Genomic DNA, 24228 nt, shown 5'->3' with positions numbered 1-24228 from the left:
CATTTATGAACCCATATTAAGAAAAAGTTCTAATACACCTCAAAAAAAGTTGTTAAGAGGCAGAGTTGCACTGCACCTTCCTTTGATAAAACTGGAATTAATCAATAACTTTTCTCTACATTTGGATATCAAAGTAACCTTTTAGTCATAGTAAATCTTCAGAAGTAGAACTTGTTAATAAACTTAATTAGAAAACAAAGCAACCAACTTAGATTAATAGTAGATTGCCAGACGCTTGGACACAAGCTATGCAAAAATGATTTTTGTAAGAAAACATTGCATTTTTGTTACAAGCTCTTGCCATTGTTCTTTGAGCAAAGAGTACGTACTGACCAAGTTTCTGCCACTGTGACTAAAACTTAGCTCCCACATTTGCTGCGTATGGTGCACTCATGGGTAAATCGAAGGTAATCGGAGCAAGCTGGTTTGGGTCTTCATTCCCCCAGCTGACATCAAGAAATGTACTAAGAAGAACCGAATAAATTGGGATGTACAGACTTTCTCCCCTTTTCCTAAACTCATGCTTAATCTTCTGTTGCATATGGACATTTAGGAACCTAAATTAGAGACTAAAAATTCAGATACCTCATAATTTGGTGACCAACAACAGAGAAAGTCAGAAGCTTAGCTGTGATTGCCTCCTTCACCATTCCACAATCATTTTTACCTGTAAAGTTCCAGTTCATTCTGTGGGCTGTACTGCAAAAAATCCCTCATCAATACTTCTTAACAAGCAGTCCAAATATTAACAGAGTTCTTTCAAGGATATGGATATTTTTAAGCAAATATTAATATTAATCTTAACTGCAGTTTTAATGTCTGCATGGAACTTGGGCAGAGTTGTGACAACCTTATTTTAATAATACTTCAGAGATTTCCAAATTAGAATACAGGAAGCAGGAAGTGGGAATAAATGAAACAATGCCAAATAAAAGGATAAATGGAAAAAGCATTTTAAGGCACACTTGCCTATTCCTTAAGCCTTCATTCAATCAACACTTCATGTCCTTTTTAATAGCATGGCTCTGTCTGCTCTTTTACACTTGAATTTTTCAGGAAAGGAGCTAATTTTCTTGTAGATGATGTTCATAGTTGAAAGAATTTAGCCAGACGGTAATAGCTGCATGCTGAGAGCCTCCTGCAATGCTTTTAAGATGTAAAGAAAAGTGCTAAGTGTTTTGGATCATTTCCATGCGCAGTAGCTCATTGGATCATGCATCAGTGCTTCCTCCCTCTCCTGCCCAGCCTTCTTGTATGACTTCAACTCCCTTCAGTGGTGTTTTTAAGCAACCTATTCTATCAAATCAGATATTGTCATAACACACGATAACCCCCCTTGGATGTCCTATAATGCTGGATATTCTTTCACTCTGTCTCTCATCATTGGATCACCTTTCTGATTTAATCTGTGTCCCATACTTATTTTGTAACCTTGGGCAAGCCACTTAATATTTCAAGACCAGAAGCTACTGTCAGTTATGCTGATGACATATAACCAGCATAACTCCACTCACAAAGCCTGCCCCACTGAATCTCAGCTACCTCTTTTGCAAAATGGAAATTAATTACTTTTTCAAACTTCATGAGATACTAATTAATTTTATCACAACATCTTTGAAGATGAAAAGATGCTAAAATTCTAGGACCTAAATAACAGCTTGGTAAATGTTTTATAAATACAATAGACAGAGGGAAATGCGATATAGTTTTTAATCATACTGTTATAATTAACAATAATTTTGTCTAACTTTTTAAGTATCTAGCATTGTAGTCATCATTCCCACTTCCATGCCAGTAGTTTTCCTCCCTTTATTCACTCTGGATGGCCCTAATGGTCAGTATAGAAGCAGAGGACCTGCAAGACTTCTATTCTTAGCTCAGTCATTAAAGTTTGGGAAATTCAGTCTTTTCCATTGCCTTCATTTCACTTTCAGTAAAATGAGGATCATAATATTGGTCTCTTAAAGTCTGCAGATATGTATCATTATATAGCTGTTAGAAACTGTTATTTTCTGCAGCTCTCCTTTCCTCACAGCCAAGGTGTTTTCTGTGCATAATGTGGGAATTACTCATTTCTACACTAATAGTTTCTTAATTTTGTCTGCTGGTGATTTTTTTCTGATCTATGCATTCTCTAAACAAATGCAGCTTTTGGCAGTAGGGCATCTTCCAGAGATGTTTTCAGCACTATGTGCATCTTTTCCTGTTAAGCTGATTTCTCTTTGTCTTTCATGGCCATTTTTTAGCAGAGATCTCTTCTTTCAGTATTACAGGATTGAATTTGTGGTTTTCTTTTTCTCTCATGTCTATTCCAGGCTTAGCTCCTGTTTTCACACAGGCAAAACCTATGTAGCTCATGTTGTTGTTTCTCTTAGTAACTCTCTTACTGCTCCCTTAAAGCTTTGACTGGTACTCCTCATCTGTTTGTCTTGAACTCAAATAACTTTGGGACTCAGTAGACCAATATCTTGGTTTCCTGAATTATCTTGATGTTAAAGGTTTCTTGTTTAACTTGTCCTTCTCTTGGACACTTTTAGACCATGTCTATATTGCTAGTTGAAATGTAGCAGGTGACTCAGGATTTGAGTATATACTCAGATTTGTACTCAGCTTATAAATGCATACATCAGCCTCTCCTTTAACCTTCATATCATTTCTGACTCTCTAGTYACCTTATACCTGGTCTTTTAGATCTGTTTCTCTATCATAGTCCTCACAAAATTTCCATGTCTGTAAGTGCCTCAACTTTATTCCCCTAATAAAATTCACCCATGCCATTATCTTCTCTTTCATGGGCTCCTGCAATTTTCTTCATATTCTCCAGCTCAGCACAAACCTCTGTCAGTCCCTGTTGCTGCTTTCATGGATGTGGCATTTGCCTCTGCTTTGCTCCACTGCGCCAGCTGACTGCTGTCACTGCTGCAGCTCCTGGGGTGTAAGACCACCTTTCTGTATTTTTACATCAGCAGCACACTAACACATGCACATCGTGAAGATACAGTTTCTCATGATTTCTTACTGCTTTTGCTGCAATTTTGCTCAGCTGTTCTATTACATATCATGCGAAAACACTATGGGATACATCTGTATGGGAAGTGCAGTGCTGTAGCCTAATACTGGCCTCTAGTGCAAAGGTGTAATGCAGGTGTGTGCTTTCTGACTCCTGTTTAACACCCTCTAGCTCCCAGGCTTGAGACTGGACACCCATGTGTTTTAGTGATTCAGATATAGGCAGAAAGAAATATCTGCCCTTACATAGCTGGATGTTTGTCAAAAGTATTAAGAGGAAAATGAAAAGTAAAATATAAAACAACATATTTTAATTCTTGAAATAGATCAAAATGCTGTGCAATCAAAAGTGAAAGAACATTTAAAATATAAAACTGATCTTTCTGTGTCCAGCATAGTACGTATTGATTCTAAGTAAGCAAATAAATAGTATTAATGTAGCCTTAATGGATCGCTATAGGAATTCACATCATGATATATTTTAGTATATACCACTGAAAAAATAAATATTACTAGACTAATAAAGGCAAAATAAAATAAAAATAGAATTTTGCTAGAGTGTACACTTTTAAAAGGCATTACTTTCAGAATAAAAATTAGTTCTACCTTCAGATTTGGTGTTCACAAAAATGGTATCTAACATCCAATATATTAGATTCTTTGTATGCTTTTTTAAAGTGTCCAACCCTGGGTGTCTCTAATACATACCTATAAAACAATTCTTCTCTCATTTGCATTGCTGTAATTTTAAAGTAACTCCTTTTTAATCATAAGATTAACTATATATCACATTGGTATATCTGTAAATATAATCTGACACTGTGTACACAAACCAACCTTTGTAGGTATCACCTCTTAGAAAGAAAAGTAAGGCTACACCTCTCTTATAGCTGCCCTTTTCCCATCTCCACACCTGCCTTGAGTAGCTGTACTGGAAATAAAAAAATGCAGACTCTGTTAGACAGGAGAGTACCCACACAGTGTGATGTAAAAGAGAGCCAAGTTAAGTAACTCTTGTGTTAATGCATGCAGAACACAGTGCTACGGGGCATACAGCACCTGAAGGTGCAGGGCCCTAAGTGTGCAGAGAGATTGCTCGTCTGCCTGGTACCATATTAAAGGTTCTTTCTGAATTTAGCATGTCTCTGTTGTGTCACAAGTGAAAAATATTTTCCGTATTATATTTAGTTGATTGAGTTTTAATAGAATATTTATTTTGCGGAAAATAAATTTGGTTCTTACTAGGACTTTGTCTTTAATATTTTACACTATTAACAATGCGTCTCTGTTTGTTGTATTGATCTCTGTCAAGATTTGATGTTGCTGTTTTCTAATAAATTTTACAAATGAGAGCTAATGTAGGAGGTAAAGTTTACTTATAGACTATTGGAATAAGCGTCAGCTGGAAAAATGGGGTAGGTGTTAGAAAAATGACATGATAATTTACCCAATAAATCATCACACAGGAAGGGACCATTACATATTAAAAATCCTTTTAAATAACACTAAAATACTTGTGACTTGGAGAAGTCAATAGAGACTTTAATCAAAGGCTGCTGTACAATAGAGTAAGATTGCTGATTCAATATATTCCGAATAAATTCACCACCAGTACTTTAAAATTTACTAGGCTCAGTCTTGTCTTCTGATTCCCAGGAGCACATCACTGTGTATCCTAAAGAGCAGATCAGACCCACAAGGATAACAATGAATTGAGTGGGCCTAATTCTGATTTCATTTATGTGGAAGTCAAAGTGTTCCTGCAAGTGAGCTAAGATTCTGGCCCATCACATTTTTGCAGTTAGTTGTTGGCATCAGAAAACAGGTGTATATCTGCAGTAATTTAAGGGAGCAAAACAGTTTTACTACCAAAATTGCTGTATGAAGTGCATAGAATTATCTGATTTTTATATTCTAGGCCTAATTTTGCATAACCTTATGCTGTACTAACATCAGTAGAGATACTCACAGGAGTGGGATTTTGAAGATCAGTTCTATGGGCCCGGTCCTGAAGACGACACCTCCTTCTTCACTCTGTGAACCGTGTGTTGAGAAGAATAATTTTTCTCTTTCCTTATCTTTGCTTTCACTTTGACAGGAACAAAACACTGCATTGTAAGCAAAATTTTCATTTGGGACTCAAAAGAAATCCTTTTCTTATTTTCAGTAGAGAAAACAAAACCAAAAAAAGAACCCAAGAAAAACACATTTATAATTCATCAGAAATAATGCTGACTGCAAACTACTAAGTAGCCTTCATGCAGTTTACACAGGATATGGAGAGATAAATGTGTTTTTCAGGAAAAGGAGGAAAATAGGAGTTTTATATGTTGCATTTGAGGCACTATGTAATACATACATATATACAAAGTTTATAGTAACGTTCCATTCATCAGAGGTTTGAAGAACTGAGATTTTTTATTTACCTTTTCCTTAGTAGAGGGGGTTACTGTCCAAGTGGACTCCACAGATCGATAAAAGAAGAGAAGTATTATTCTCTAGTAGGGACACCATTTGCTGCTTGCCCAGACCCTCTTCAGCAATCTGAGGTCACTAGACCCATGCAGCTTGTGTTACGGCCCTGCAGGAAAATGGGATGAGTGTGAACTAATACTTAAGGCTGCTTTTTCTGGAAGCATTTTAACTAGATAGAGGGTGAGCGTTGAAACTGGGAAATGTCTGGTCGCTGCTGGTTTCATCCCTAGAACCCTCCTTTCACAGTGATCTTATACATAGCTCTCTGGGGGCATGCGAGAAAGGAAACTTTTACAAAGCCACCCCTCTCCCCTTTCACATTTGTTAGGCAAGAAAGATCACACACCTTTCTGAGCACGGACACCACATATCCTCCACTCCAAATTTTGGGAGGGTAAAAGCGTAGGAATGCTCAAAGGTATAATATTGCTTAATGCTATAAATTCCTCATCCATGTCCTCTAACAGATTGAAAAGGGGCTTGATATTCCAAATATTAATAGTTCAGTGAGCAAGGAATAAATGGAGCATTTTAGTCCTTCTCTCTCTCTCTCTTTGGGTTCCCTGATGTTGACTGAAGGGTGAGCTTATTAGTCTTTCCTTTGGTGTGGTACTCATGCAGTTACTTTCCTCTATCCAGATACTGATTTGCACAAAGCATATAGGAATATAACATCTTGGGGACATGAACTCCATGTTGAAATGAGCTGACATTGGCTGATGGATTCACAAGTTATTGAAGGGAGAGGTACATGCACTCACGTGCAAACACACACACACACACACACACACACACACACACACACAGTATAAGCACATCTTTATAAGGTCCTCTTTAGAAGCCATAAAGGAGCAGAAAAAGGCACGTTCTGAAATATTTCTGTTCTTCATTTCATTTTTAAATCATGATAAAATGCAAAATGCTACCAAACTGGGACAGACTTTATACTCACTTGGCACTAGAGCTAGACTGCAACAGGCAGCAGACAGTGGTGTAACATAACTTTGGCCTGTAAATATCGCTCCCTGCCTTTATGTAGAAGAGGCAATTTCATATAACACGCAGGTTTCTAGCAAAGAGCTGGAACAACCAGAGTTAACAAAGTTAATATTAAATCATTTTTTTCTTGAACTTTGTAGCATTTTATTACTGAAGCTATAGATAATAACCACATTTTATTATGGCATTCACTGATTCTGAAAGTTATGTGCATTTTCTTTTCAAACAGCATCAGCTGCTACRTGCTGCTTTTTGACAGCAGCCTCACACAGGAGGCTTCCCACTGTTAGCAGCCACCCATCTGGAGAGTCCAAATCCTTCTCTGTCTGGGTTACAATATGGAAGCCGTGCATGCATTCAGCAGTAAAAATTAGCCTCTGGAGTGCACTTGTCTTATCAAACTTTGATTTGGAGCGATCTGCTTCAATATAGCATAAGAAAATGGGGTAACAACTTGAGCTGTATGTCTGCAGTGACTTGTGAGTGATCTYCAAACTACATTCAAAAGGAAGTTCAGCCATCCCTTGAACTTGCATGCTTCAGGCTGAGCAATTCAAACAGATGTTTAATCACTTCATATTCACTAGGAAATGGCTATTCAATGGCCGTAGAATTTAAAAGTGGCATTGTGAGATGAATGCTTCACGTTATTTCTATATTGGCATTCCCTTTTAGAAGCATAAGTAAAAACAATTCAGCTGCATCTAACGCRTTTTTATCACATAAATTTCAATCATCTTTTTTTTTTAATCATTAGATACCCTTTTAAATTTTTAGTAGCAGAAAAGCCCAAAGCTATAGTGCCAGTTAATGCAAATAAAAAAAGATGAAAAGGGATCCTCCAACTTCTTGAAAGGGAGGTGTTGAATGGGTAAAAGGTGATTGTGTTCTTTAACTGAATCTGCAGCAATAATTATAAGGAAAATATTTAACTTAAAGCAACACAAAAAAATGCATGACCCCGAAAGTTTTAACAGGTAATTCATCAAATGCCAGGTTGAAAATACCTCTTCAGAAGAAAAATTGTAATAAATCTGCAGTTGTTGGTTACAGTATGCTAAATATTGTGAAACACCTTCCTAAAAGAAAGATACAATGTGGTTTTGATAAGATTAAGGTACATTTCAGCAAAACATACACATTATTCTTCATTTTACTGTTTAGCAATTTCAATGTTCTTCTTCAGAGAAAACAAAAGTTTATAATGATTAACGTTCTGTGCTGTGGGAAGCATACACTCTACAACAATACGACTCTTGTATTGCAATAGCTTTCCTCATCTATAACATCAGCACAAATAGTTTTTCAGATGAGTAACCAGCATTTCTGAGATAAGTCCTTCCTTTAAGTACAATTGATAATATGTGATTGTGTATTGCAGTGTCAACAGAGGCCTCAATGAGCCTGACAACCTTCCCCTGATTCCCATAGCAAAAGCAGAGGGCCTGGCTGAGTGGGAGCTGGGCACTGGCAGACCAATATCCCCCCCCCTCCCCGGCCCATCTTTCTGTCCTCCCAAGAGATAGTGTGTCACTGCGGTGCTCAGGATTAGACTTTCACACTTCAAACTGAGAGTGTATTTCCCCCACACCCGGAAATATCCTACCCAGCTTGCTTTATATTGTATAAGATAAATTATGCAAACCAATAGTTGTGTCTAAACATATTCTCACACATGCCTGTTTTCTAATTCTTGTTAGTAGTGGAGAGTTTGGAAATCTGATTGAAAGTTATCTAAAAATCCTAACTTGCAGAGGGAATCAGTGGAGGAACTCAGGCACACAGCCAAGGAATTCTGTGTTCAAAACTGTATTTGGATATTTAACAGTATTAAGTTCACTGTGCAGCTAAGCAACACCAAATGAATCTTTCATAGCAGACACAAAGATGTATCCCAGTGCCACCAGGCCCCATGGTGCTGCTAACCCCCAGGGGAAGGGGGTCAGTGGACCCTGGAAGACATGGGGGGTCTGTCTCTCTACATCCCTCTCTTTTCACCACTCTGATCTTTTTGATGTTCTAAATGGGGAAGATACCATTTTGCTGTGAAGCCGCAGGATAAGCTAATGCAGGGACCCTCACGCTTGGGGCATAGACCACACTGTGACCCACCTTCACAGTTCCTGTCCTGAGATATGCAGGCTCCTTCTGCTCTCAACCACACAGCAGGTCTGCTCAGGTGCTTTACTGAGAAGAGATGGGACTGTCCACAGCCAGGAAAAAGAGGGGAGAATGTGGTCTCATCCAGCCCTTCTCGAGTGCTGCGGCAAATGGGCTGTGCGACTAGCAATTTCCTCCTCTGTGGGAGAGAGAAAGAGCAAAAGATTTGTTTCACAGATGCCACAATACTGAAATATTGCCGATTAATAGCATTGTTATCATTCAGTACTGTCAGGATATTGCCCACCATGAGGGCATGTTTCCAAGCCAATACGGGAAGGACAAAATCTTAAAACCTTATCAGAAAATGCTGGGTTGTATCCTGCCAACAGCCTGTACATAAAATACCCACCAGTGGCTATTGCATGGGCAGTGCATAGTTGATCACGCTTACCTCTCAGTCTTGCACATGCTGAAAGATCTTTTCAGCATGACGAGTTCTGCTGTTAGAGTAGTTTATTCTGGCTAGCATGGCAGCTAATAGGCAGCACAGTAGGATGGTGCTAGGTGCTTGKGACAATGACAATTTGTCTTCCAGCTTAAGGAGAATGCTACAGATAGTCCAAACAGCATGAGATATAAGGTTATGGATGACTCCAAATTCTGACACACTTCCTTGTTTTCGCTGAAGGCACAGGTAAACAGGATTTTCATGTAGGAAATAGGATATACCTATTGCCATGCACTAGTGCTATCAGAAAGCTCTCCCTTGCTCCACCTTTGTATCCCTACTGTTTAAGACAGTAGACAATATACATGCCCACTTTCACCTCTGGGACTTTTCTGCCCATGCTGGCAATATCTGCCACCCTCTGCTTCTCTGACACAAAGTACTTATACACTCCCCCTCGGCACCAGCACCATCCCTTACTCGCTCTCACACAGTCCCTTCAGGTCTGCATCGTATCCAGTCTCACCATCCTCACCTTCAAGATTTTACTAATGACCAGCTTCCCTTATGTCTTCTCTAACCTCACCACCTCCTTTAAAGCCTCCTCCTAAGCACTCCCTTTGCTTCCCTTGTCATTTGACAGCAGTTTTACAAGTTTGGTGTTTTACTCCTTTACTCCTTTTAACATTATTATTCTTTCATGCCACTCTGCATGCTAGAAACAGTTTCTTGTTTCTGCTGAGTCACACACCCTCCCTTAGCTTCCTTCACATCTCTCATTAAAAGTCATTTCTTCAGCAACAATCTACAGTTATGTTATCCCCACTGATAAGAGCCTTCGTCTGAATGCCACTGGCCAGGCAGGACCTAAATTTAACCATCTGGGCACCATATTGACTCATGCTTTTGCTTGAGGCTAGATAACTGTCAAATGGGTGTCTCTAACAAATTGCTTAGGTAATACAGTGGTTACATTATCCTTGTGTGCCAGTGTTCTGTTATGGCAGGGGTCAGCTGCAAATTTGGGGACTGTTCTTGCAGCAACCGGTTGTTGGCCATATAATGTTCAATTTTTATTTATAAGCATTCCCAGTAGTTGGAACGAAGGGGATTTTGTTGTTGTTGCTGTTGTTGTTGTTAATACATTGATAATACTCACAAAAATCTCCACAAACTGAAGATCCTCAAAGTTTAGCCAATAGTGCAAGCCTATGAGCTTGTTTCTATTTCCATGTATAACGTGACTGAAAATGATGTTGATTATTGAGGAAGTCCCAGACTGAACCCAAGTCATCTTGGTGACAGAATCTTACCTTTTAGCCTGCTCTCCCTGTTAATGGAGGACCAAAATACTTCAGCTGTGGAGTCATTAGACTGAAGTCTGCAAAGGTGCTTTTTCTGTAGAGGACTTTCCTCTCCAGAATTCACTTTCCGCTGTGGCCATCAAAGCTTACGCCTCTTTGCCTTTGAGGATCAGTTTAAGGCACATACTTGTTTTGGCCAGAGGTTGAGTTTGGTTATGCCAGATAATATGTTTCTATGACTCATTTATTCAGGTACCCGTGGAAACATGAAGGTGTTTATGTTCTGGTTGGACTATATCCACCTCATAAAGTTAACCATCTCATTCTAACATATTAAGTGTTGTTACCATTTTTATTCAAAAGTGGTTTATTTTCTGTTTTTCAATTTTCCATTTAGTATGCATTAGTAGAGGTACCATATGTGTTTTTCATCATTTACATACCTTTTAGAAGTAGTCTGTAACTGATCACTTGCCCTACATTTTAGTAATACATGACTCTCCTTAAAGTCATCTCTGTTTCTTCATAGTGCAAACTGGGAAGCATTCTGCTGCCCTACCACCTTTCTTAACCTGGCAAAAGCAGATGGATCCAATAGTCCTCTCAAGCCAATATTGCATTGTAGATATTTATTTTGCTTTTTATGCTATCCATTTTATGGGCTTTAACTGGTTAAATTACAGTAAATGTGAAGAAGCACATTTTGTGAACCACTAGTGCTGTTGCTAGTTGTACGAGCCTTGTAGAACAGCAGGAACAGATTATGTGCAAAACACTTTTTTTGTGTGTTTTGGCCGTCTCATACTGCTCTCACAGCACTGGCTTGGTAATGATATGATAAAGCTTGGGAAGTAAGCTTTGATTGCAGGGTAGCTGCTGTTGGGGCCTTCAGAAAGCCAGACCTGTAAAATGCAGTTTGTTTTCAAAAGTTGCTGCCTGTGGCTGAGACAGATGGGTTAGCTGGAAATATGTCATTTATAATATAATCAAATGCTTGACCTCTTATTCAGGTATCAGTTGTTACCGCACGGATGTTGAATGTTTAAACCATCTCACAACTTGTTTTGTTCAGATGTAAGCTGTGGCACTTCTGCGTGAAATGCTAGTTTTGTATGAAACTGTTGTGCTAGCATGATTTATATGATTTTTGTAACATCTTGTTGTACAGAGGAGAAAATGATCATAAAGCAGTTTCAGGTAAAAAGCAAGAGTACTCTGATCTGTAAATTTCAGATTCCTTGTATTTTAAATTTGGCCCATGTTTTGGTGGGGAGTGTATCACTGTAGTAATTTACAGTCCTCTCTTGAGCTAAAAAGTCACTTGGTTGAAATGGTTTTGTAGTCAAATACATGTTGTGGGCAGAGGAAGAGAGATTTTTTTTTAATATAGACTCAGCCTTGCTCTGTGATCTGAACAGAAATGAATTATCATGGGCATAGACAGCATGGGGACAGAGCAAGGCTGAGTTTGTGATAGCACTAGCTTTACTCTGACTTAGTAATATATCCATCTAGAGAGTCCACACCTCTTTCTCTCCTCTGTCTCTATTGCCAATGGAGATGTGGCTCGTGGGTGATATCTGAGTGTACATGTATTAACTGTGAATGTAAGCAGAACAGCAATTATGTTAAAAGATTATTCTTAATACTGCAAAGCCAAAGCATGCAAAAATTTTGAAATATCAGAACTGAGATTGTTACACAATAGTAATTCAGCCCCCCCCCTTTGTGTCTATGTATTAAAATCTCTAGTATAACACAAATGCAGATTGAGGCTAAGATTAGCACAGATAACACAAGCATTAAATAATTTTGTAGCGCTTGATTTTGCAACCTTAAAATGTTCCTTTAGCATAGGTATTCAGATATAATTTCCTCCCCTTTTTTTTAAGAGCAAACTGAAAAAAAAGCAGCAAATGATATCATCCTCTAGGTAGGCCAGCAGTGGAGAGGATGGGACATGCATTTTCCCAGAAGAGGTAACTGCTGCAGTTGTGGAGCAGGAGAAAGCAAGAGTCTTGGGCGCTAGTCCAGGCTTTTGGAGGGGGACGTGCTCAGCCATACACAGGTTCTTCTACCCTTTTCTCCCCATTGGCTTTGTGCTAATCTGCTCACTTTCTCTATTGATTCTTTCCTCATCTCATTCCCTTATACAGTCCAAAGAGGGGAAATAATTTGGGACAGATGCTGAAGGGGCAAAAACTGGGACAAGAATAGTTGGGAGAGGGATTGTGGGCAGGGAGAAGGGAAGTTAGGACTAATAAGGGAAGTAGACAGAGACTTGGATGTTTAAGCTGTTAAAATTTGAGCTGTATGGCAAGTGACTGAAAACAGTTAGGAAATACTGGGTGACTTTCATAGACAGCACCACAAAATCTATTGCTAACAAATATTACTGCTTTCTCTGCATAAGCACATCATACAACCAGAAAACAAGTTTGCAAGGATAAACCTCAAAAATTCATTAGATCATAGATGATAACATTTGAAAAGACCTATTGCACTATCTAATCCAGTTCATGCAAGATTGTTGTCTATAATGTGGTTTCCTGTGCATTGCCAAAACTACTTCTAAACTGATTGAAATTAGAACACCTGAATGACTATTTTAGTAGTTCTTTCTCTCTGAAATTTTAGGCAAGTCTTCACTTTAAATGTTTTCTTTTTAGTTTCTTTTGTATATCTCCTAGGTTACAGACATTTTGAATCTGTTCAGCAATTGCTATCTATGCAGGTTTCTCACTGCCTCGTGCACATCGCTTTCTTCCCTTACCTGTAACACCTGAAGCTACCCAGCTTCTGTTTCTGAAGAAGTTTTCTTCATTTTTCAGAGTATCAGAACCATTATTAGAGTGTTTACCTGTCTCTTCACTTTATCCCTTTGCAAGGGAATTACCTCTGATTTGGCCCTGTTGCAGCAGTAGCGCTCTTGAAATCTGCAGGTTCCTCACTGTTGCCAGAAGCTAAGGTCCAAGGATGGGGAATATGAAGATGTTCACATTAGCATTGTTTCTGCTATTATTGCTTTTGGATAAGAATAACACCACATTCCATGAGCATTTTGTAAATGTCTTACATAATCTATTATTATTACTTTGCATAACAATGCCATAATTCTGCTTTCCTAGAATGCAATCAGTTGTAAATATTCTATGCATTTTATAGATAATGGTTTTGGCAGTGGCCTATTTATTTAGCTGAGAATAGCAATTCTGTGAACTAAGACTTTTTGATAGCATTTCTGTTCTCATAACATTAACCAGACACTTGAAGACAGAGGCATGCTAGCCGGTTCCCATCGGTGGCTCTGTCGTGTGATGTGAGAATTACTCCCACAATAATGTCACCAACGTTCATGCTTGCTTTACAGGTTGATGACCAAATGAAGTTGCTTCAGAACTGCTGGAGTGAACTCTTAATTCTAGATCACATTTACCGGCAAGTGGTACATGGAAAAGAAGGCTCTATCCTTCTGGTTACCGGGCAACAAGTGAGTATGTGGGCTCAAAGCAGTATTGATGGCTTTTTAATAATCATTTTCAAAATAGCAGGAGTTTAACCAGGTCAGCAGCACTCCTGTGTCCTGAGAGATTCTCCACAAATAATGTAGGTAAAATGACTTGTGCACTCTGTTCTTAGTCTGCTGATTGCAGGTGAACTTGTAAAAGCATATATAATCATAAGCACTTTGCTTTTCAAATATACTTGTATACTTCAGTGATTGAAAAATAGTAGATGAGAAGTGTTTCTCAAGAAGTTATATTTCCTTAGGGCTAAAATGGTTTCTGACAACAACAGCAAAACTCCTAAACCCTATGCTTTAGGTCTAAGCAACTATAGTTTATTTTCTCTTCAGAACTGTGGTTTACTCAAAAGAATCACTAGCTGGATCAGAAACCTAGATAACTTGCAGCTATTACCACAGAAATATCTTGCTCTTAGAGAAGTACACACATGTGTGAGACAAAGCCAGAAGCTAAGACTTCTAATCCCAGGAAAATTATCCAGCCCATGGGATATAAATGCAGGTGTTGTCTCAGGAACTCTCAGGGTATGCGCTCTGCAGTTTCTGCACAGCTTTCCAAGGGCTAATTTTTCCCAGGCATCAGATGCATAGGTCACCCAAAACACAAGAGCAAAAATATAGCAAATATCAGGAAAACTGTGAGAAAATCCAAATAAAATAGAAAGTTTTGTCTCATTCATACTTTCCAAAGTACAAATGACTTGACAGTGAAAATGAGAACCTTATTCCTAAGATTCTTATTCTGACTTTAATGGAAAAAACTTCACAGTATCAATGAGAAGTAAAGTGTTCCTGTGCATTGTATTCCTGATTCAAAGTGAAAACAAATGATGGTCCATTGCTATTTAAGTAGCTGCAAACTGAACTGTGTCACTATATACACACATGGGAAAGAATTCCTTTTTCTAACTATACAGATACATCACTTACATCTACATGCTGCAGAATTTCCTTAAAGCTTTAGTCATTTCAAGACTGTAGCCATTTCTCAACACTCAGAAGTGTTTATAAGAATCAGAAAAGAAAGAAAAATAACAGTTTGCATTTATGATTAATAGTTGTATAGTGAAAGAGAGAACTGGTCCAGTCATCCAAGAATAGAGGTGGGAAAATTCAAATTCTAGCTGTGAAGCTGATTCCTGCACATCTTGTGGAAAGACACTAACCTCTCTGAGATAAAGTTGTTCTCCCTGATTATATTAGCTGAAATTAGTTACATTACTTTTGATTTAGGCTGGTATTGTTGAGAAAATTACTGATCCCTTTTCTGTTTCATTTGCAAAACAAGGACAATTGTACTAGCAATTATTTTATTTACCACACAGAGTGCTTGGCTGATTCCTTTGTTTATAAAGCTCTGAGTATATTCACAGTTTTCTGGTCCTGAAGAACTGCCAAATTAATGTCTCATTTGTTTCATGACAAGCTAGTTTTTAAAAATTCTGAGTGCCTAAGTCCCTCTGAAATCAATTGACCTCTAAATATCTTTAAAAGCTAGCCATTGTCCCCATTTTTCCACAGTACTAATTCTTACTACATTACCCACCTTTACCTTTACTTGGAAAAAAAACAGTTGTTGGACAACAGGTAGCAGGATGCTTATTAAATACTCTGTTTAAAAATCATCAGCTCGATTTGGAAATTTTAGATTTCCAGGAAAAATTATAGTCTCAAACTAAATTAAAACCTGACTATATTGGACTGATTGCATCTGCTTTTGGACTGATTGGACTGGTTTTGCCCCATATTTGTCAAGTAGGTTTAATACGTCCTCCTTTCAACCCAATTTCACTTCTACCTATGCCAGCATTTGTCATTCTGAAGTTGGTGCCAGCACCTCAGTCTCCCGTTGTCTATCGAACTTTCCTCCTTGCATGTAGGCTGCTAGGAGAACAGGGGCCACGTTACAAGAACACCAAACAGAAACACTACAGTCGGTCCCTTTCCTTGTGGACGGACTCCTTCTTAAATCGCTCTCGCTAACAGGGAAATAGGGAGACACCATAACGGAAGGAAATATGCAATTTCTGGCTGCTGTTTTTAAAATTGGAAAGAGTCTAAAATCTGCGGATAATGCCACTGTAGCAAACAGCTGGCGGGTTCCAGCCATGATTTCATTCATCTCTGATAACTATCAACTGAGATTAAAAGACATATTGCTTACGGAAGTGGGTGCTAACTGTGCCTGCTCTCATTGGAGTGAGCACAACATACGTAGCCAGTGAAAGACTCCTGGTGGCTGAGGTGTTACAGAAATGCTGCTCCTCTGCCAGTACATGAGTTGTATGCCATTTGTCATTCACACACCTTTACTTTAAAGCACCACTTGTTTAAGTGATTTTCAGGAGTGAAAATCATTCACTGAAGAATCTCTTTTTTTTTAAGGTGGACGAAGCAAGGTGAGCTAAGCAGAATGTTTAAAATATCTAGACTTACCGGAGCCACAGCTCTTTGAATCACAGAATAATCCAGGCTGCAGGGGACCTCAGGGGGTCTTGTAGTCCATCCCCCTGCTCAAACCAGCTCAGGGCTTTATCCAGTCAAGTCTTGAACACCTCCAGGGATGGAAACTGCACAGTCTCTGTGGGCTTCCTACTCCACTGCCTGACTGTCCTCACAGGGAGGAAATTTTTCCTCAGATGCAATCTGAGCCTCCCTTGTTTCAACTTATGTGTGGTGTCTCTCATCCTCCAGTGTGAAGAGCCTGGATCCATCTTCCACCCTATAGGTACTGGGGGGCTGCTGTTAGGCCCCCTCTAAAGTTGTCTCTCCTCCAAGTTGAACAAGCCCCTTTCTCTCACCTTCTGCACATAAGGCAAGTGCTCCAGSCCCTGAGTGTCTTGGTGACTCTCTGCTGATGCACTCCAGGTTATCTATGTCTTTCATGTATTGGGGGCCCAAAACTGGACACAGTATCTAGATGCAGTCTAACTTGTGCAGAGTAGAGAGGGGTAATCACTTCCCTCCATCTACTGGCTGTGATCCCGTTAATACAGCCTAGGATGCTCTTGGCCTTCTCTGCTGCCAGGGCACATTGCTGGCCCATGCTGTGCTTGCTGTCTGCCAAGACCCCCAGGTTCCTTTCAGCACAGCTGCTCCCCAGCCAGCCTGCCCCCAGGCTGTATCATTTCAAGGGTTTATTCCTTCCCATGTGCAGGACTTGACATATGTCCTGTTGAATTTCATAATGTCCCTGTTAGTCCATTCCTCCAGTATGTCTAGGTCCTTCAGGATGGCAGCCCTGGATGACTGCCCCTCTCCACCCCCCCCCCACCCATTTGGTGTCATTTGTAAACTTAATGAGTGTGTGCTCCATTGCCTCCTCCAGGTCATTGATAACGGAGTTAAACAGGGCAGGTCCTAGTACAGACACCTGCAGTASTCCACTTGTTACTGGCTTCCAGATAGAGCATGACCCATTAACCACTAATCTCTAACCCCAGCCATCCACCCATTTTTTTCATCCATCTGGTTGTCCACCCATCCAGACCATAAGCCCAGATGTGTTCCCAGATGACTTGCTCCAGGATTTTCCCAGAGATCACAGTGAGGCTGTCTGGCCTGTAGTTCCCCAAATCATCCTCATAGCCTTTTTTTGAAGATCAGAGCAACATTTGCTTTTCCACAGTCATCGGGGACTTCCCTCGTCTCCATGACCTTTCAAATAATGATAGCGAGCAGCCTTGCAAGGACATAAATGGTTCTCACAGCACCCTCGGATGCAGCCGCTCCGATCCCGTGGGCTTCTACTGGGTCGAGTTCTCTCAAGTCATCCCTGGCTCAATCCTCACCTACTGCTCATCACTCCCTGCCTCCTTGAACACTATCTGGGAGACCTTGTTAGTGAAGACTAAGGCAAAGAAGACACAGATTACCTCAGCCTTGTCTGTTTGCTGCCAGTAAATCATCAGCCCCATTCAGCAGCAGTCTCATGTTTTCCTTGCTCATCCCCTAACTAGTAATAATGTGGTAAAGCTCTTTTTGTTGCATTTGACATCCCTCGCAAGTCTCAACTCTAGCTGAACTTTGGCTTTTTTAACCTTACCCCTACATGCCTGGGCAATGCTTCTAAATTACTCCTTCAGAGGCAATCCCTGCTTCCACCTGATCTATACTGCCTTTTCGCATTGTAGCTCTGTCATGAGTTACCTGTTTAGCCAAATCAATCCGATACATCTGCTTCCTTTCCCCGAGTATCAGATTGGACCTTTTTGGCTGCATCAATTCAGTCAGTTGTCCTTCTAAGACACAAGGGCAGTTCAAATGTATTTATGAAGGAGGAATTATGCCTGTGTCTGTCTGCTCTGTATTGACTGTAAAATAATTCTGGAAATCCAGAGTTCCAGACCGAGGTATTACCAGTGTTTGCTATTGCACTAAATGCTGCACGCTTACCGGTAGCTGCCCTGATCTTYTCAGTTCCTCAAGTAAGGAAAGAGAAACAACTAGGTCTCCATCTCATAAAAATTAATTGATTAAGGTTTGGAAAGCACTCTGACACTTCTGATGAAAAGTGCTGTAGATGTTTTTATTTATTGCTACCAGCAAAGCACTATGAGCGAAATTACAGTCAATCATCTGGCTTTCGAACATATTAACTTCAAACTGAGGACCTGAGCTGGATAGCCTACTTTATTACCTGAGAATTGATGATTATCATCACAAGTTAGCAAATTTAAGACCTTAGAAGCCTTCTTTCTTGCTTTCCTTAATATGTCCCTCCGTAAAAGCTACCCATAAACACAGGCCTTTTTATAATCACAATCAAGGAAGAAGCTGTAATTAGAATGTAACTGCTTTCTCCACTTAAAGTGCACAGCCTCTGCTCCTGAGATATAAAAGTCAAACTTCATCTAGTTCTCTGGGGCCATACCATTTTCAGTTCTATACCAGGTACCTAAAATGGGCTAGTAAAAGCATACTGAATAATTTTCAAACACACTGGCTCAAACCCATTACCTCCAGGCATTCCTATCACTACCATACCTCTGCATTTCCCTCAAGCCATTGGCTTATGAGTTTTTCCCAGTGTCAATCCACTGTACCTACTTTGATGGGAAAAAGTGTAGTCAGCAACAAAGAAGCAAGCATTGGCCCTTGCACACAAAGACTGTGTTTTATTTTATTTTGTTATTTGTTTGGTTGGAGTTTCATAAAAGAAGCTCCTTTGTGTGTATATGTTTCAAGAAAGCACTTTTCTCAAATCATTACGATTCCTCAGCAGTTCCTCAGAAACAAGTTTCTCTCTGTGCTGCACACTTCATTTTCTGCACTAAGTATTGCCCCTCAGCAGTAGTAATTACCATTTCAAAACGAAATAAAGTAGCACAAATGCATTTTACAGCTCTCCAAATTTCATAATAGAAAAYGGCTAAGGAGTGATTTGCAATGTAGTAGTTAATTGTAAATCATTGCCAATATGCCTTTCACATGCCAGGTTTCATAGGCTTGGCATGTGGCATGTAATTTTAACAGACCATTTCTAATTATAGGACTTTAATTCTTCCAACTTGAGCACTTTTCTGTTGTATCTTCTGCACCAGCAATATGCTGCCAAATTCCAAGGTCCAGAGCACGCAGGATAGATACTTAAGTTTGGTACAGAATATCATTTTTCATGAATTTTCTTGCAGCAGTCAACACATAACATATAAATTATAGCCTTGGCTGCCCAGACACAAGCTGCTCATTTTGTTCATACCTATACTCTGCTCATTGCTGTTGCCAAATCTGCACTCTGCTGAGTTTGGTCAAAGCCGTTCAGATAAAAAGACTGTCCAAATATATGCCTAAATCTCAAACTTCTTTGAGACTGTTCAACCTACTGAATGATTGGCAGCCATCACACARATATATCTTGCACCTGGCTTTGTGTTCTAGAGTAGCATCAAAGAGCATGAGAGAGAACTCAGATCTCAATAGTGTTGTATTTTGAAGCAACTTAAAATTTTGAATTTAGTGGCTTGTTTCTAGACTTTGCAGCTTTTTCAGCTGTACCTTATTAAAAGATGTCAATGTATGGCATAAGGGCTTTGTTTGGGGATTTTTCTGCGGCAAAAATATCTCTGTTAGACTTACCCATTTGCAAAGAAAGCTCCTGCTGTCCCAACTTAGCTGTATTGGCTTGGGCCTGTGGAGAATCTGCTTCTCTAGGGAACCAATTTGTAAGCTCAAGGAGATTGCCTTGCTGCTGAAAAGGTTCTCAGGAGGCAGCTGAACTTTCAAAATGTGGGCTACTGATGAGGGCATTGAAAAGAAAGATCACCCCTGCAGAAGTAGTACTGCTGTAGAGAAAGTTACCAGAGGAAGGAGTTTCTCAGGACAAGAGAAAGGAGCTGGCAAAGAAAGGATAAGCAAACTGGCTTTTCTTTCATCTTAAGAAATGAATAAAAATACATATAGTATTTATAGGTATGATAAGCTAATAGATAGCTAATGGAAAGCTATTACTTACTCCTTATGTTCTCAAGTAGTCATTATTTTATATATGTGTGTGTGTGCGTGTGTGTGCATGCGTAATCACTTTTTCAGTCTGAAAAGAAATTAGTTTTCAAATGATTCCTGCAGCCAGGGAACCACAGTAGAACTTAAAAAAAATTACCATCTCTTTGATTTATATGTAAAGGAAACAGGTAGTAATCATGTTAGCTTTTTCTATCAGCACACTGAAATACAGTACCAGACCAACAAATGCCAAAAGAATTTGTAATAACAAAATGATGCTTCTTCTTTGCTTTTTCATTAAGTTTGTGATTGAAGTCAGTGAAGCTTCAGACTTGTAGTAGGCTAAAAATGGTATCAGCATTTAGGGGCCAAATCCAGAAGTTCTTACGAACAAACAGTTCTTACAGGCAAACAAGAGCAGGATTTGATTCAAGATCAGACAAGGCCAAGCCATCATTATTTTGCTGTTCAGGGTAGTATTTGTTGTCTTGTATCCAATCCTGCCCAATTCATTGCTCTAATGGCTTCTGCCTAAAGGAAAAGAAAACAAGGTTGTGTTGGTTGTTAAGAGTGTCTCACGTCTTATGAAGATACGCTATCTGCTTTTTCAGGCTGAACCAGCTGTTCTCAGCTAAATTAGGTAAAATTTATCAGAATACAGTCTTAATCATAAAGTGCCCAATTCAAGTTTGCCCAAAGAGTCACTAAACCTTTTGAGCCTTTCAGGTAACTCTAGACACCTGTGAACAAACTGGTCCCAATTTGCATTTTCTTAGACACTCTTGCTATGTTGTCATGAAACTATCGTAACACTACGATTTTGACTTTAAGTCTAAAATTCCAATTCCAATAAAATTGTCATGGAGAGGACACCCAACATGAAGCACTGCACATCAAAACTGTTCCATTTCCCACTAGCTAACTCTGCTGCGTTCATAGGAGACGCTTTTCTTTGGTAATCTGTACACATTGCTCCCATGAGGAGAACAAAAGCTATTTGCCTGGAGACTGGCCGTGTTTCTTCGAGACTGCCACTCCTCCATACAGGTCCCATATTAGGGAACTGGTTCCTCCATATAAATCCATATCTCTTTGTAAAGTCCCATATTTGATTTTAAGTTTGTGGGCCAACATGAGAGAAAAGTCGCTCAGAGCCCCATCTCAAGGAAGGAAGCACCACATCAGCCTGTCCCACTGACACAGTGATACTGATGGGCTCCACAGTGAGCATGTCCGATCTTCCATTGATGGAAATGGATTCAAAATAGCAGAACAGAGTTTTACATAAGATAAGAAAGTAAAAGGGAAAATGCAATTAAGGGGTTAAAAGCACTGGCTTTCTCTCCTCCTGAAGAAACAGACTGAGTTAGCACAGCCCTAGTGATGCTACCTAAATATTCACAACAAAATTTCCAGTGATGGGTCTAATTTTCAATGAGGCTTATGGATATTCAGACTCAGCAGTGATTCCAGATCATCTCTATATAAAAAGCATGAAGCGCACGGCAACACTTCGGTAAAGAGATGGACTCGGCTGTTCTGTAGGTTAGTTAGGTTCTGCATGTTACTTTAATATCTTCACATTAATAATTTGAAGGACCTGATATTCATCATTACTAGAGTAGGAAATTTTATGTTACTGATTAAAATAGCTATCTGCATGAAGCTTAATGATACTTTTCTTAACGTGTTTTATAACATAAATATAACTACCATAAATTAATACATATATGGTCAAATATAGGGCATAAAATTATTCATGTCTTGATGTACTAGTCATTTTGAAACTAAGACAAAGTAAATACAGTACTTTGGAATGCTACTATTTGCATATTATAACTAATTAGCAAGCACAATAGCATCATCCTAGGGGAAAGGTCCACTGGCAACTTAATTCATTATCTTCTATTATTGTGTATCATGTTAAAATGACAAGCATCTTACACTGTGTAAGTCATCACAATTTTAATTAATACATCCAGAGCTGATAAAAGCATATCTCCTGGTTTTGTCCATGCTGAGCCCTCCTCAATTTTTAACATGTAGGCACCTCTTCAAAGTGTTTCTTCAGTGTTCATTTGCTTAGAAACAGAATGCAAATATTGTTTTAAAAGTTTTTAATGAGAGTTTTACATGAAAAACTCCAAATGAGTTTAATAACCAGTGTAGCTGCCAGTAAAATATATATATTCTCCCTTACCTCAGGAGGCCATTGAAGAGTAACTATGGTTGTGATAGTAAATTAACCTGCTTGCTATATATTATGCTCAACACTCCCTTCTGCAGGAAAAGCTCATCTGCCCACATAGCCACGAACCAGAACCAGCTCACAGTCCCCCTGCAGGGCCAAGGCTTCGAAACCGGGGACAGATACTCCTCAGGCTTTGGGACGGGTTTGTCASCGGAGGAGGGAGAGAGGTGGGGACACAGTGTTGGCAGCCAGTACCTGTAATTACAGGTACTGTGTTGTAAATAAAACCCATGGCTGTAGCTTTATTCCTTAATGAAATAATTCCTGGTTCTGGGTGAACAGAACGTCATTCAGTGACAGGGAGTCCCTGGTAACAGGCGTTATCAAGTAAAATCACTCTAGTCGTCTCTTCTGGAGACTGTTGCAGGCTTGCTGAGGCATTGAGAAGGGATGGTACAGGTCCACACAACACTTCCACATGACATCCTCTGCCTCCCACTGTCATATTCCAGAATTTAAATACAGTTTAATTTTAGGAGAAGGAAGGAACCTGATTCTGCCATTACATTTTAGGCTCTATTTTGTGGGCATAGAGAGAAGGAGTCAATATCAGAGGCATCTGTGCCACCACCTGACTCCACCAGGGATCTGCCTTCAAGAACAGTTCATTACTGTGAAATATCATATGCAAAACAAAAAAGTACAAGTGCTCCCTGCATTCCTGGCCTTCAGCTTCAGCATTGATCTAGCCCAGGATATAGTTTCATGTTGTAAAGAAGTTTTATCTTTTGATCTGCCTCAGATAATATCTCACTATCCTAAGTGAGACCTTCATGGGAGAAAAATAACTGCAGAATCAGTCACTTCCATCTATCTTACAACTCTGCTAATCAGCTAGAAAATTATTCAATATTATTCTTATTTGAATTATTGATAGCTGACTTTCTAAATGCTACTAAACTTCAAATACTTTACTACAATGTATTGTTTTTAAGTAAAGGTTTCATAAACACTCAGCACCAACTTAACTTTGCTTTCATTGACGTGATAGGGATTTGGGCTTTTAATTGTATGAAGTAAGTTTTGACTGTATCAAGAAAAAGATTTAGAAAAAATATTCAATACTTCAGTGCCTGCGGTCCCATTTAAGTTATCACTCTCTTGCTCTCAGCTTTTCTGTTTTTCCTTTGCTGATATTGCCTACGTTTTTGTGACGGGTGGACCGTGAGGGCCTGGAGAGCTGGGATGGCGGGGTGGGATCTCAGACACCCGCCAGCCGGCAGCCYCATCCGGCCACAGGCGTCACCTGTGCAGTGCCTGGGGCAGCGAGATGTGCACAAACCGGAGGGACCTGTAAGAGCCATCAGAAATGCTGAGAGAGGTATGGAATGAAGGCTGCCTGTACAAGGGAGTTAAGCACATTTATCTACTTGGCATTCAGAGCTGAAAATCATCTCCTAGCGTTAAGTACTAACTTTCTCAACAAACCAAGCCAAAGGAGGTCTCCCCTCTCCCTTTTTGACCGATACTCATGATCAGAAGATATATGCAACATGTGCCAGATTTACCCAAGACTTGATATTTCTCACTTTCAGAAAGGTGCCCTAATTTCCAGGCTATAGCCTTATTTATTTCATGCTCTGTCTGGACAGGAGCTTTGACCTCAGGTTTCCCATATCTCAGCCATTGGGCTGCTGAAGAGTTCCCTCCTTTTGTATGTTTGCTGGCT

The 24228-nt window shown here is 39.5% G+C and overlaps 1 protein-coding gene across 1 annotated transcript in view; it reads left to right on the top strand.

Annotated features, from left to right (window-relative positions):
- The window catches only part of NR5A2 (nuclear receptor subfamily 5 group A member 2), an 89082-nt gene that overhangs the window by 31911 nt on the left and 32943 nt on the right, over positions 1 to 24228 (top strand). The window contains exon 5 of the mRNA XM_026087906.1: positions 13709 to 13828. Within this exon, the coding sequence (XP_025943691.1) occupies positions 13709 to 13828 (120 nt within the window). The remainder of the gene's footprint in view (positions 1 to 13708; positions 13829 to 24228) is intronic.

Source organism: Apteryx rowi, unplaced genomic scaffold (assembly GCF_003343035.1).
Source record: "Apteryx rowi isolate R43461 unplaced genomic scaffold, aptRow1 scaffold_74, whole genome shotgun sequence".
Lineage (NCBI taxonomy): Eukaryota > Metazoa > Chordata > Aves > Apterygiformes > Apterygidae > Apteryx > Apteryx rowi.
This window is presented reverse-complemented; position numbering and strand designations above follow the sequence as displayed.